The 15,440-nt window shown below is 42.6% G+C and overlaps 1 protein-coding gene across 11 annotated transcripts in view; it reads right to left on the reverse strand.

Moving 5' to 3' along the window:
- Positions 1-15,440, reverse strand: part of LOC122788848 (progestin and adipoQ receptor family member 3-like) — a 792,623-nt gene that overhangs the window by 482,055 nt on the left and 295,128 nt on the right. For all 11 annotated transcript variants that reach the window (XM_044055736.1, XM_044055731.1, XM_044055735.1 and 8 more), the window contains one exon: positions 2,622-2,784. In XM_044055736.1, the coding sequence (XP_043911671.1) occupies positions 2,622-2,784 (163 nt within the window). The remainder of the gene's footprint in view (positions 1-2,621; positions 2,785-15,440) is intronic.

Here is a 15,440-nt window from a genome sequence, read left to right on the forward strand (position 1 = left end):
AGGGGTTGATATTCAACTAGGTTAGTTTGTCAATGATGCCCAAATGTGGGGTAGTGTTTAAGGCCTTGGCCAAGTCAAGATAGACTGTGTGCATGGCCCTCATCTATGGCTCTTATCACATTCTCAAAGTCCACCAGATTTAGCAGGTATGACCTACCCTTAACAAAACCAAACCGAAATGGATCCAGGGTTTGGGGGTCACCTATATCCTTATTTATGAGGTCCATGATGATTCATTCCATTGCCTTACAAATGAGGCTTGTTAAACTTATGGGTCTATAGTTATCTGGGTCTGATGCTGAGCCACCCTTGTGGAGAGGGATGACAGTTGCTATTTTCCATTCAGTGGGGACAATGCCAGTACAAAAGCTGTGGTTGAACAGAGTGCCTAATGGAGTAGCTAGCTCTTATTTTAGAACATTAAGAATGCAGCCTGGAATGCCATCTGGTCCCATGGAGGCTCTGTTTTTAGCCTTGGAGACAGGACTGATAACTTGCTTTTTGGAGATGCAGGGAGGAGGAGATGATGAAGACATGGTTTGTGGTACGCTGGGAGGGGATGAGGGGATGAAATTTTCGCAAAACCTGTTTGCTAGCAGGTTTGCAATTTCTGCAGGGTCAGTGTGTGTGATGCCATCCACAATTAGTTCAGCACACATCTGAGTCCTACCTTTTAGGTTGCGGACATAGCTGAAGAAAACCTTATAATGATTCTTGGCTATGGTTGCTAAATTTTTCTAGTAGTTGCTCTTTGAAGATTTTACGTGTTGACTTATTTGCTTGTTTAGACTGAAGAGGGGGCTCTTCCAGTTCTGGGATCTCACTTTTGTATTTGTAGACAGCAGCTTCTTTTGTTTCTTGTATAATTTATTAATGCTGGATGTCCACCAGGATGGTTTATGTTTTCTTGAGGATCTTGCTTTAATCCAATCCAGCACAGCTGTGTCTATACATTTGTGCAGATGTTTTTACAGGACATCAGTTTATGTCAAGTCAATGCTCATCTGTGGAAACTGGAGCTTGGAAGTTGATTATACCTTCCCTCAAGGGGGTATAGTAAGCTTTGGTGACATTTTTTAGCCTGACTTCACCTATGAGGGAATTCCGGTGCTATTGCTACTTCAAAAATGACTGATTTATGGTCAGATTTAACCAGTTTAGGCCCTACATTTGAGGCTTTGCATCTGTTACTCATATTGGTGAGGACTAAGTTTAGAATACTGGATCCCCTTGTGGGGTGGTGTACTATTTTTTCCAGGGCATGTGAGTTAACAAAGTCCAGGAACTTTTGTGCAAGTGAGTTTGGGCTCATATAAGTTTCCCAATTAATGGAAGGATAGTTGAAGTCACCCATTACTAGGGAGTTAGGCTGTACCTTAATTGTCCCAAGTAGGTCTAAATAAGCCGTGTGGGTATCTTGTTTCATGGAAGGGGACCTATAACTGACGATGACCCGAACATGGGGGGGGGTCTTACTTAATGAAGGCTGATTTGCGTTCGCCAGGGATCTGTTATCTTTCTGTTGCTGTTTATGCCTATAACTCCTCTTTGGATTATTATGGTATATGTTACAGATGGCATGACTGTGCTAACTTTTTCTTTTTGAGGTGGCATTCCTGGCCAGTACCTGATATCTCTTGCTCTTTTTTTGAACTTTACTGTTCCCAACTATGAGCCATGTATTCTGTCAAGTATTTGTATTTTCAGCTTATTGTAAACTATTAGTACACTGAATATGAAACCATGAACATATTTTATGAATTTCTTGAAAAAATGTCTTTCCTTAATCGAGATTTTTGTTCAGGCCACAGTGGATCAAACGGTTTGGAAAAAAGCTCTAAAATGTACCACATAGCATCTAGAACCCCATAGTTCCTGGGGGCCCAGCAGCCTCAAGACAACAGGATTAATTCAGTTACTTCTCCCACTGTTATTACAGTAAGCCTCAGTCACATGCACTGTGATGTCATATATTTGGGCACAACTCCTATGTCCCATTTTGGACATCAGAGAAGGTGTTAATCATAACTCCCAAATATGAAAGCTTGAGAGCAAAATGATGAAAATAAGGGAAGAAAGAAGGCTATCCCAGCCTCAGATGTACAGAGAAGGATCCCCAATGTCAGATCTACTGTTAGCTAGCAATAAACAATGAAGGCTGACTTCATTTTATTATATTGCAGCCTTACTGAGATCAGTGTACCATTTTCAGATGTTTTACTTCATCTTATGCAATGAACGTGTCACTTATTATCAAGTTTCTAATGAAATCCAATAGTTTTATTGAGGTTGTAGTTTCAAAGAAATATTCTGAAAAGTGTGTATGCCATCTCCATGATCTGTGCTTCAACCATGGCATACATCAGGTTAAATAGCAAATATTCTGGTAGAGTCTGTACATGCAAAATGTGAGTCGAATACATGTCTCATCTCAGGTTACGCAGCATATTTGCTGACCAAAAACCTGCATTTTCATGTCTGAAAATACTAAAAAGATATGGTAGAACACTTATCTGTATCCAGACTCAGCTTTGGTTGATCTCTTTATTTGAATCCTGCCAATCATTTTCGTGGATCACACCCTAAAATGATAAGATAAAAATAAATCATGTGACTCTTACCTGAAAGCACAATACGAAGATGACAAACACAATGTAATCCTCTCTTGTACTGTTTGATGATGGTAGTAAGAAACAGGTGTCATGAAGGCCCATGAGGAAAAATAAGATAAATCCTAACAAATGACTCCAGATATTTATGCTTTCATTGGACAGGATGAATAAACTGTAAGAGAAAATGAGATAAATTTAGTTATTCTCTGTTCTACGTGTATCAGAAGCAACTGCGTATCTGTAAGTAAAAATTTACACACACATACACTCATGTCCTGAGGAGGCAGTACATTGTTCCTGAGGTGTTGTAAGGCACAAGTCCAGTACAAATGCCTTACAGGACTGTTTGTACAGTAATATTTTTTCAGCTCACAACTTGGTATACAGCATTGGATTCTTTGTGCATGCACTGCATATGAAGGATTTACAATTTTAAAAGTTTTTATTTAGCATGCTCATAAAAAAGTGAAAGCACAAGAAATTATATTCAGAGGTAGTATAAAGCAGCATTTGTTCATTTATCTTCAGATACCCACTAAAGTCTAAGCAACTGCCCCATCCTGTAACCAACCACACACACACACCACTGCATATGCAGAGATTCTGAGAACCACACCTACAAATCTGCACCTGAACCTCACAAGAAGGTTCCCCTGACCCTAGTGCCAGGAGTGTGCAGTTAGAACTTGTCTGATCGAAGACTGCTGGGACGGGGCTCAGTTTTTAGGTTTTTATTGGTTAATTGGTTAATTTGTTTAAATCAGTTTGCTCATTTGCTACTGTTATATTAAAAAAAATATACACTTTATGCATTGCCGCTTAGCTAGGGTTAAACTATTCCCGGCGCTATAAAGTCTGCTGTTCAAATTTTCCCTTAGAACGAGCCAGTTTTTTACTTTTAGCACTAAAATCTGTTTCTTTGAGCTCAGCACTTGTTCAGAGCTCATTATAAGCACTAAATAAGCTACAAATTACTACAGCACTCAACTTTCCTCACTTGTCTAAAGGAAAACAGTTTTTACTACTTAATAAATAAGCACCTATCCAGGCATGTCTAAGGGTCAACTCCCGGTGTTTTCTCCGGTTTACCTGATGAATCTGGGCATCTTGGGGCAATGCAGCAATTGCCTCATGTACACAGACAACCCTCTCATCCTACCACCCAACACTACAACCTGTGAGAGATGCACTCATATAGCCAAACTGGAAGCAAAGCTCTCTTCACCCAAGACTGGACTAGACAGTCAAGAGGAGAAGGTAAACAATTGCACCACACCACACTCATCACATAGTCCCTCAAAACCTACACCGCCAAAACACACATAGAAACACGAAACACACACCTGCATTCATGGAGGCTCTCAATAAAAATCTGCTCAAGCAACTGAGATCTCCAAAGCAGAAACGCAAGCAACCTCCACCCCCCAACACAACCCAAATGACACACAGCCCACAAACTCAGTGTGCCACTCAACCACAGCCCATAAGGCATAACAATGTACCCAACACTCTAGTCATAGGTAATTCTATAATCAGACACACTGATGTTCCACACACCAGGCTAAACAAGGAGAAAGTTACTGTCAGCTGCCTGTCAGGTGCCAGGATCTGCCACATAACGCATGCACTCAGGTCACTCCACAAGAAGTAGAAATATGGCTCTGTCATTGTCCATGTTGGTGTGAATGACCTGAGACGTACCTCCCTGGACTACATGAAAAGAGACATGGAGGAGCTCTCTGATCTTGTAGCCCAAGCAGGTATGACCTTAGCCCTGAGTAGCATCCTGCCATGACCCAGAATGATACCACAGTACAAGGTCAAAATGATTGACTTCAACAATTGGCTGAGCTTCTGGTGTCCTTCTAAGAGGATCTAGTATCTGTCTGCCTGGGATGACATGATCGACAAAGCGTGATGCTTTGCCAGAGATGGCCTGCACCTGTCGCCCTTGGGATTCTGGATACTGGCTAAGGCTCTTGCCACTCCTATAGTACCTTTTTTAGGCAAGGTTCAAATGACAAATTCACCACCTTAACAGGTACAAGCAAGCAAAATCTGAGGGTAATGCTACTCAATGCTAGAAGTCTAAACCTCAAAATGCATTCACTCGAGGCACTCCTTAAAATGGAGAACATCGACATCTGTGCAGTGACAGAGACCTGGTTCAAGGCTCCAGAGAGCACCCCTGCATTACCAGGCCATAATTCATACCACACCTTTCGGCCACCTAACCTGGACCAAAACACTAAAGGCAGAGGTGTGTCCATATTCATTAAGGATATCCACATCTCCAGGCTAATTGCTCAGCATAATGCATCTGAGATTATCCAAGTGTAACTAACTCTGGGCAAGACCACAATACAAACTGTAACTTCCTACAGATTCCCCCACCATGCCCCAGGATTCCCACTCCTCATTTCTTGATACACTGGAAAATATTAGGGTACAACTCAACACCCTAATAATGGGTGATTTCAACTACCCCACCATTAACTGGGAAAACTACTTATGTACCAACTCTTTTGCTCAACGTTTTCTGGAATTCATAAATTCCAATGCCTTGGATCAACTTATCCACACCCCCACTAGGGGCACCAATATCCTAGACCTGGTCATTACCAACATGGGCGACCAGTGTTCCACACCAGAGGTAAATTCCTCGTTGGTCAGATCCGACTACAAGCTAATCACCCTACACATCCACATCCCACCCCCACCCCCCATTAGGGAAACCACAGTAAAAAATTTCTCCAAAGCCAACTTTATGCTTCTTAGGACAGAAGTGGCAAACTTCACGACACCCATGCAGATGGACAGTAGAGGTACGACTGCTGAATCCTACACAAATGCACTTTATAAGCACTTGCATAAGTGCATGGATCGTGGTATCCCTAACAGAACCAAGATGCTATCCTCCAAAAAAGGAAGCCAATCGGGCAGTCCCCTGCCATAAACAAACTCTACAAGAGAAGAAAGAAATTGTTGCAAAAAGAGTAAAATCCCATGATTGCAGGAACTCTCTGGTCAGCCTCAGTAAGAAGCTGAGATCCCTCATAAAATCCTCTAAAGCTAGTTACAAAAACAAAATCGCCACTGATTCTAAAGACAACCAGCAAGCATTCTATAGCTATGTCAAGAATCTCAAGGGCAACACTCAGATCTGCTATGAGTTACAGCACATTGGCACTAAATATACAGAACCAACTGATATTGCCAACATCCTGGCAGATAGGTTCAGTGCTAACTTTACCCCTCTCTCACCCCCTAAAGGGCTCATCTCTATACTGGAAGAATGCACAGTTGCTGTAATCACGGCTGCACAGGCAAAAAACACACTCTCCAAAGCCAAGAAAACAGCATCCATGGGACCTGACAACATCCCAGGCTGTCTTCTGCATGAACTGCAGAATGAACTGGTACCCCATCTAAGTGCCATGATCATCATAGCCTCACCTCAGGCTTTGTGCCCACTGAATAGTGCACAGCAACTTTTATCCCACTCCACAAAGGGGGAGCCACCATGGACCCCGGGAACTACAGCCCCATTAGCCTAATGAGCCTGGTCTGCAAGGCCATGGACCGTATCATCATGGATCTTATACACAAAGACATTGGTAATCTCCAAACTCTGGACTCCACCCAGTTTGGGTTTGTAAAAGGCAGATCATGTCTCCTAAACCTGATAGACTTCTTTGAAGCAGTCACCAAAGCTGTAGATTAGGGTAAGGTGGTTCACACAGTCTATCTAGATCTCGGCAAGGCTTTTGACACCATCCCCCATTCTGGAATTATAGATAAACTCACTAAACTAGGTATAAATCCCTATGTCACAAGATGGGTTGCCAACTGGCTCACTGACAGAACCCACACTGTGAAAGCAGCAGACTCCAAATCTGACTTCAGACCAGTGACAAGTGGAGTACCACAGGGTTCAGTCCTGGGTCCTCTCCTGTTTGGTATTTACTTTTCTGAAGTACAGGCAAACACAGAAGGTCTTTGGCTAACAAAGTTCGCTGATGACTGCAAACTAGGAGCCATAATCAAAACTCCTAATGATGTGGACATCCTACAAAAGGGCCTCATGGAGGCAGATGCCTGGTGTCAAAGCCATGGCCTCAAGCTCAATGCCAAAAAGTGCATTGTCATCCCCTTTGGTAAAAACTCTATACCCATGTGCTACCACATAGGTGGTAGTCTACTTAACACCGAAAGTGTGATAAGAGACCTTGGGACACAGGTGGACAGTAGTCTTTCCTTTGATAATCACATCACCACAGTAGTCAGGAAATCCTTCTACGTGGCACACATCATCACAAAAGGTTTCTCATCCAGGAAAAAAAGAGGTCATTGTTCCCCTCAACTCGTCACTCATTAGACCCATTATAGAGTACAACACCCCTTTTGGTATGTACCTCACAAGACATCTACAACAACTGGAAAGGACGCAGAAATACCTCACAAAGAGGATTACTGGCCTCAAACAGATGCCCTACCCAGACAGTCTAAAAAAACTCCAGCTTTACTCCATCGCATATCGCCTACACAGAGGCGATCTCTGCCTAACATACAAAGCTATGTCAAACTCAGAACTGTTGGACATGCTCCACTTAAAGAAATCCCAATCCCTCCAAGCTACATGCTCTAGGGACCTAAACCTTGTCACTACAATAAACAGAACATGCTGGAGGCATACTCTGGAACAAACTACCTATCTATATCAAACAAAGCTCCTCATTAGCACTCAAGAAAAATCTTGATGATTGGCTGAGAAATAGGATATTCACCCCAGGGATCACCTCTGTGGCTCTGCTCGACAGGAGCACAGGAAAATAATTTTCTTGGGTGGCGAAAACCAGGGTACCTTTTTGCTGGGCTTATATATAGGCCCTAGAGCAAATAGCCTAGTTCCTACCTATGAACAAAGTTATAAGCTCAACAAAACCACAACATCATGCATGTATTATATTATGCAGACCTCCCTATAGCCACATGAATTAGGCATGCAGAATCACCATGCCATGTAACTAGACAGTCTATAACAACAAAGTGTCCAGGTTTAAAAATATACCATCTTCAACTACCCCTCCATTAACTGGGAAAACTACTCATGTACCAATACACTTGCCCAACATTTCCTGGAGTTCATTAATTCCAATGCCCTGGACCAGCTCATCCTTATCTCCACTAGAGGTAGCAACATCCTTGACCCGGTCATTACTAACATGGGTGACCATTGCTCTACACCAATAGTCAGCTCCTCCCTGGTTACATCCGACCACAAACTAATCACCTTGGAAATCCACATCCCTCCCACCCCCAACCCCACAAAGGTAACCACCACGAAAAACTTATCCAAAGCTAAATTTGGGCTCCTAAAAACAGAGGTGGCTAACTTCACGGCACCCATGAAAATGGAGAATCATACACCAATGCCCTGTATGAACACGTACACTAATGCATGGATCTCACCATACCCAACAGAACCAAGACACTCTCCTTCAAAAAAGGAAGCCAATCTGGTGGTCCCCTGCTATAAACAAACTCTACAACAGAAGGAAGAAACTAGTGCGGAATAAGGTGAAGTCCCAAGACTGGAAGAACTCCATTAGCCTCAACAAAAAGTTGAGATCTCTCATCAAATCCTCTAAAGTTAGCTATGAAAACAGAACTGCAGCAGATAGTAAAGACAACCACAAGGCCTTCGATAGTTATGTAAAGAATCTCCACAGCAATACCCAGATTTGCTCTGAGCTACTGCAGAATGGTACCTCCTATACCGAGCCAACAGATATTGCCAAGATACTGGCTGACAGATTCAGTGCTAACTTTACCCCTCCCTCCCCCCAAAGGACCAATCACAATACCAGTAGATTGCCAGGCAACCAGTATTACTGCTGCACAGGTTAAAACAGCATTGTCCAAGACCAAGAATACAGCTTCTATGGGACCTGACAATATGCCTTGGTTGTGTTCTACATGAACTACAGACTGAACTGGCACCTCACCTGTGTGCCCTGTTCAATCACAGCTTCATCTCAGGTGTTGTCCCTACCAAAAGGCGCCCTGCTACAGTCATCCCTCTCCACAAAGGAGGAGCAACTACAGACCCTGGGAACTATCGCCCCATTAACCTGACGAGTCTGATATGCAAAGCTATGGAACACATCATAATGGACCTAATAAACAAGGATACAGGGAGTCTCCAAACTCTGGATCCCACACAGTTTGGTTTTGTGAAGGGTAGATCATGCCTGCTCAACTTGGTCGACTTCTTTGAGTCAGTCCCCACAGCTGTGGGTGAAGGCAAGATCTGGCCAAGGCCTTTGATACCATTCCCTTCTCAGGAATCATAGAAAAACTCACTAAGCTAGGCATCAACCCCTATATCACTAGATGGGTTGCAAACTGACTCATAGATAGAACCCACAGTGTGGAAGTAGCTGGCTCCAACTCAGACTGCCAACTAGTCACAAGTGAAGTCCCACAGGGTTCTGTCCTGGGTCCTCTCCTGTTTGGTATCTACTTCTCTGAAGTCCAGGCCATCACAAAGGGACTCTGACTGACAAAGTTTGCAGACGATTGCAAGTTGGGAGCTATTATTAACTCCCCAACTGATGTTGACATCATACAGAATGGCCTCACCGAGACCAACGACTGGTGTCAGAACCATGGCCTTAAGCTCAATGCCAAAAAATGTGTTGTCATCCCCTTTGGGAAAAAGCCGGTTACCATGAATTGCCACATTGATGGCAGTCTACTGAATGCAGAAGGCGTTATAAGAGATCTGGGAACACAGGTTGACAGCAACCTCTCTTTTGATCATACATTGCCACTGTGGTCAGAAAGTCCTATGTGGCACATCTCATTACCAAGGGTTTTGCATCCAGGAAGAAAGAGGTCATTGTCCCCCTCTTCTCTTCCCTCATTAATCCCTCCCTTCATCAATCATCAAGTACAATTCCCCATTTGGCATGTACCTCACTAGACAACTGCAACAACTGGAGAGGCCGCAAAAGTACCTCTGAAAGAGGATCCTAGGCCTTAAACACTTGTCCTATATGGACAGACTCACAAAACTCCAACTATTCTGTCTCATATTGCCTACTTAGAGGTGATCTATGCTCAATTTACAAACCCATGACTGACCCAGCTCTGTTAGAAATGCAACATCTAAAGAAATCCCAATCCCTCCATACCATATGCTCCAGAGACCTCAACGTCACTACCACAATCAACAGAACGTACTGGAGGGACAGATTCATAACCCAGAGACTGCCCATGCTATGGAACAGACTTCCCATACATGTCCAGCAGAGCACCTCACTGACCGTCTTCAAGAGAAACCTTGATGAGTGGATGGGAAATAGAAAATTCACCCCGGGAATAACTACAGTGGCTCTACTTGACAGAGGCACTGGGAACTAAGGTCGGGTTGCACGATGCCAGGGTAATCCTATGACTAGGCTTGTAAAGGCCTCAGGGCCATTAGCCTAGTACACACCTATGAACCTATCTTGAAACCCCCGTAAGGCAGATTCTTTAACCTAGCAAACTAAAAAAAAATCTTGCTAACTGGTGAATCTATTGTGCATAATAGACACATATCTCACGGGACTTTATTGGGAGCTTATTGTGCATAACAGACATGTATCTCAAGGGACTTTACTAGGAGCTTATTGTGCATAACAGACACATATCTCAAGGGACTTTATTAGGAGCCTGCGACAGAAACCTACCAGCCTGTAGTCAAAATTAGGTTAACTAAGTTAAAACAGATAAAGGTTTAATATGACATGATCCATGTTCATGTTGGAGAAAGTAATTTAAGAAGGTCATCCTATGTGATATGCAATAGGAAATTATGGGATTATCAAGAATTCTTGCAAACATAGGGAAAACATGTCTATGTCATGTACCTCCATCACATCCTGTGCCAACTAAATGTCATGACAAAATGCTGGCATTCGATCAGTAGCTAAGGGCATGACATCACAGACATAGGAGTCGGTTTCTGTCAGCCGGGAATGAGATGTGCAACCAGACAGTGCTTTCTCTTTGCTGGGCTTCACTTCTAAAGACACACACATATGCACAGATATTTCAAGCAAAAGCATTAACACCCATCTAGCCTGCCAATATACCAAAAACACTTGTTCCTACAATCAGTGTCCACGCTGCTATTAAAAGCATCTAAATTTGTGCTTGCTTTAATGTAATTTGCTAGTTAGATCCATGTATCAGCTGCTCTCTCAGAGAACCAGTTAGTACACTTCTCATTCCTACAGAATCTTCTATACAGGTTGTCTGATGTACTACTTTTTGATAACCCCAAACATTCTCAAAAGTAGTTCTCTAAATGCCCTATATGCCTGAATACAATCTCCTCTTAAATATTTGTATGAGACACTGCACAAGTTCAGATATTTTAGTCTTTTATAGTAACTTAACTTTTCACATCCATGGATGCCTTGCTATATTTCTGCAGTACTCTTTCCAGTTTATTCATGCTTGTTTACTTATAAGGTTTCCATATTGTTATTCCATACTCAGCTTTGGGTCTGATGCAATTAACAAATGATGACTTCATGATTTCCGAGTTCCTAGACTTAATCATTATCTTCTTTCAGCTGTTCCCGTTAGGGGTCATCACAGCGGATCATCTGTTTCCATTTCTTCCTGTCCTCTGCATCTTGCTCTGTCACACCAATCACCTGCATGTCCTCTCTCACCACATCCATAAACCTTATTGTAGGCCTTCCTCTTTTCCTGTTACCTGGTAGCTTCATCCTTAGCATCTTTTTCCCAATATACTCAGCATCCCTCCTCAGCACATGTTCAAACCAACGTAATCGTGTCTCTCTGGCTTTGTCTCCAAACCGTCCAACCTGGGCTGACCCTCTAATATACTTATTCCTAATCCTGTCCACCCTCGTCACACTCATTGCAAATCTTAACATCTTTAACTCTGCCACATCCAGCTCAAACTCCTGCCTTTATGTCAATGCCAACGTCTCCAACCCATATAACATAGCTGGTCTCACTACCCTCTTGTAGACCTTCCCTTTCACTCTTACTGTTACTCGTCTGTCAAATATCACTCCTGACACCTTTCTCCACCCAATCCATCCTGCCTGTACTCTCTTCTTCACCTCTCTTCCACACTCACCATTACTCTGAACTGTTGATCCCAAGTACTTAAACTCATTCACCTTTGCCACCTCTACTCCCTGCATCCTCACCATTCCTCTGTCCTCCCTCTCATTCACACACATATATTCTGTCTTAGTCCTGCTGACCTTCATTCCTCTTCTCTCTAGAGCATATCTCCATCTCTCCAGGGTCTCCTCCACCTGTTCCCTACTCTCACTACAGATCACAATGTCATCTGCAAACCATCATAGTCCACTGGGACTCCTGTCTGATCTTATCTGTCAACCTGTCCATCACCATTGCAAATAAGAAAGGGCTCAGAGATGATCCTTGATGTAATCCCACCTCCACCTTAAACACATCCGTCACTCCCACCGCAGACCTCACTGCTGTCACACTACCCTTGTACACATCCTGTACCACTCTTACATACTTCTCTGACACACCCGACTTCCTCATGCATATTCTGACCTTCTCTGTACTTCTCCATCAACACTCTCAGAGCAAACATCGCATCTGTAGTGCTCTTTCCCAGCATGAAACCATACTTCTGATCACTAATTATCATGTCCCTTCTTAACCTAGCTTCCACTACTCTTTCCCATAATGTCATGCTGTGACTGATCAATTTAATCCCTCTGTAGTTACTACAGCTCTGCACATCACCCTTATTCTTATAAATCGGTACCAAAACACTTTCTCCATTCCTCAGGCATCCTCTCACTTTCCAAAATTTCATTAAACAATCTGGTTAAAAACTTCACTGCCATTTCACCTAAACACCTCCATGCTTCCACGGATATGTCATCTGGACCAACAGTCTTTCCTTTCTTTATCCTCTTCATAGCTATCCTTACTTCCTCCTTGCTAATCCATTGCACTTCATGAGTCACTATCCCCACATCATCCAACCTTCTCTCCCTCTCATTCTCTTCATTCATCAACCCCTCAAAGTACTCTTTCCATCTGCTCAACACACTCTCCCTCGCTTGTGAGTACGTTTCCCTCATTATCCTTTATCACCCTTACCTGCTGCACATCTTTCCTAGCTCAGTCCCTCTGTCTAGCCAATCTGTACAGGTCCTTTTCTCCCTCCTTAGTGTCCAACTTTTCATACAACTCTTCATATGCCTTATCCTTAGCCTTCGCCACCTCTCTCTTTGCCATGCACCTCATCTCCTTATATTCCTGTCTACTTTCTTTATCTCTCTGACAATCCCACTTCTTCACCAGCCTCTTCCTCTGTATACTCTCCTGTACTTCCTCATTCCACCACCATGTCTCCTTGCCGTCCTTCCTCTGTCCAGATGTCATACCAAGCACCTTTCTAGCTGCCTCCCTTACTAGCTCTGTTGTAGTTACCCAGCTATTTGGTAACTCTTCACTGCCACCCAGTGCCTGTCTTAACTCTTCCCTAAACTCCACCTCACAATTACCCTTTTTCAGTTTCTACCATTTGATCCTTAGTGCTGCCTTCACACTCCTCCACCTCTTTTTGATCACCAACATCATCTTACAAACCATCTAGACTAAATAAATCTGTTTATACAACCTATAGTTCTATAACTATCATTAACCATTTGTTTGATATTATTAGAAAAATTCAAATCTGGATCTACCCATATACCTAGGTCCTTCAATTTATTTATTTATTTTACATTAATTTACTGGGAATCTCCAAATGGACTGATGCCCACATTCAGCAGAGACCCTGGGAGAAAAGCTCGAATGCAGTAAAAAATATAACAGAGATGAATGTTGAAAAATGTGAAAAATACTAAAAACAGAGTTAACTAGGGGGCCAAATACTATACAATAAAGTGCAGTATACTTTCCAATTCAAATTAAACATTAATTATATCAGTCCACATTCTGAATACAATTTCACACAATACTATATACAAGATAGACATTGATGATACAAGATAGTAGACAGTTATGACTTGCTGTATGATACTTGCCATGTCCTATCTGTAAGTCATTCAGTTACCCAACTTATCAAGAGTACATCAGTTTCAATCACTGTGTGCTGTATTAAATATTCACCTTTCAATTTATGTTTCCCCAGTCTCATATGCTTAGTTTTTGATGCATTTATCATCATGGGAATTTGGCATAATGGTTAAGGTGTTTAACTTATAGACACAAGCTACAGGGTTTAACTCTCACATGGAATAACTGGTTAGGCTTAAAATGTCCCACAGTGGCAGTTAGCCTAGTACTAATCTATTAACCTATGAACCTATGTTTCAGTTGCTGCAACCCATGTAACAACCAGGTGTTGTCTCCCGGGTGACCATTAATATACCTACATAGATAAATGGGTCCAGTATACATTGGGACATAGTAGATGGTCTGCAGCCATCTTATCATGGGGCAGCAGAACTCCATCACATAACATGTCTCTACTGATCCACAACAAATGTAGTTGGCAATATTCACCATATATCCCAAAACTTCTACCTGATGTTAAAGCACTATACAATGGCATCTCTTCCAGTGTAATACTGTACCGGTGTGTCACTCGTGTTGCCCCATGTGACACACCCAATGGTGGCATCTGCAAAGACTGCCCTCCTACAGATATACCTGCAGGGCCTAATAAACAGAATGGGCCCTGCAGGGAGTTTGCTGGTACCAATGTTTTGCAAATAAACCAGGTGTATGCATTCCCATCTGTCCCTCTAATGTCAGTATGATATATCCCCATAGGTGCACTGTCACCTAAAGTATGGTATACCTAGGTATTCTCGAATCTCTAGGTGCCTTTTTAACAGTTTCAAAAGTAGACAGTCTACAACCATGTGTCTTGTGTTTTCAGGTATGCCAAGTGAAACAAGACCTGCCAGTAGTCTGAACAGTTCTCCAGAGATACTTCAAAAATTCCAGTGCAGCAATACCATTAAGGGAGCTTTTGCCTAAACTCTGCCTCCCATGCATGGAGATCATCAGGGTTGTAGCATCACAGATAATCATGGAAACATCTGCACAGTTTTCCTGTTCTGGTCCTGTCTGTGCTTTAGCTCAAAAACCTCACGCAGGTCCTACCAGATATAAATTCAGTGAAATAGACCAGTAAAAGAGCTTAGAAGCTGCTCTATGAGATGGATAAGAAGAAAATAGGGCATTAACTTGCTCTCCTTCATGCACCATACAGATGTTTCCTGCCAGGTACTTGCAGAGATAGCTATTGTGGGGTGAATATCCTCTGAAAATGGTAGCACATTCCTGAGGAGTAAAATGTCAGTACTGAATCATGCCCACAAGGTGATTTCTGTATAGCAGGTAGTGCAGCCTGCTTCTGGTACAAAGTGTAACAAGCACACTCGCACGTCTCCTGCATGAACACGTCATCACAGGATGTCAGAGGTGAGCACCAGCAACAGGATGGACTTCATGCTGTATCTGCACAACAAAATAAAGCAATTCATAGACATTCAGTATGTTTTCATCTGCATATATACTATACAACCAACTAAAAGGCTGCACAGATAACATACTGACACAATTTGACCTAATTCAAGAACATTTGGAAAGCTATTTTTCAGAAGAAGCCATGCAGTGTCCTGAGTTTCAGCAGTACTTTAAATACATATAGATAGCTCAGAGGAGATGGACAGTGCTGTGCAAGTGTGTAGTAAGTTGTTTTTGTCTACTTTCCTAAACAGCTGCACC

Source organism: Protopterus annectens, chromosome 14.part0 (genome assembly GCF_019279795.1).
Source record: "Protopterus annectens isolate FY-2018-M chromosome 14.part0, PAN1.0, whole genome shotgun sequence".
In the NCBI taxonomy this organism is placed as follows: domain Eukaryota; kingdom Metazoa; phylum Chordata; order Ceratodontiformes; family Protopteridae; genus Protopterus; species Protopterus annectens.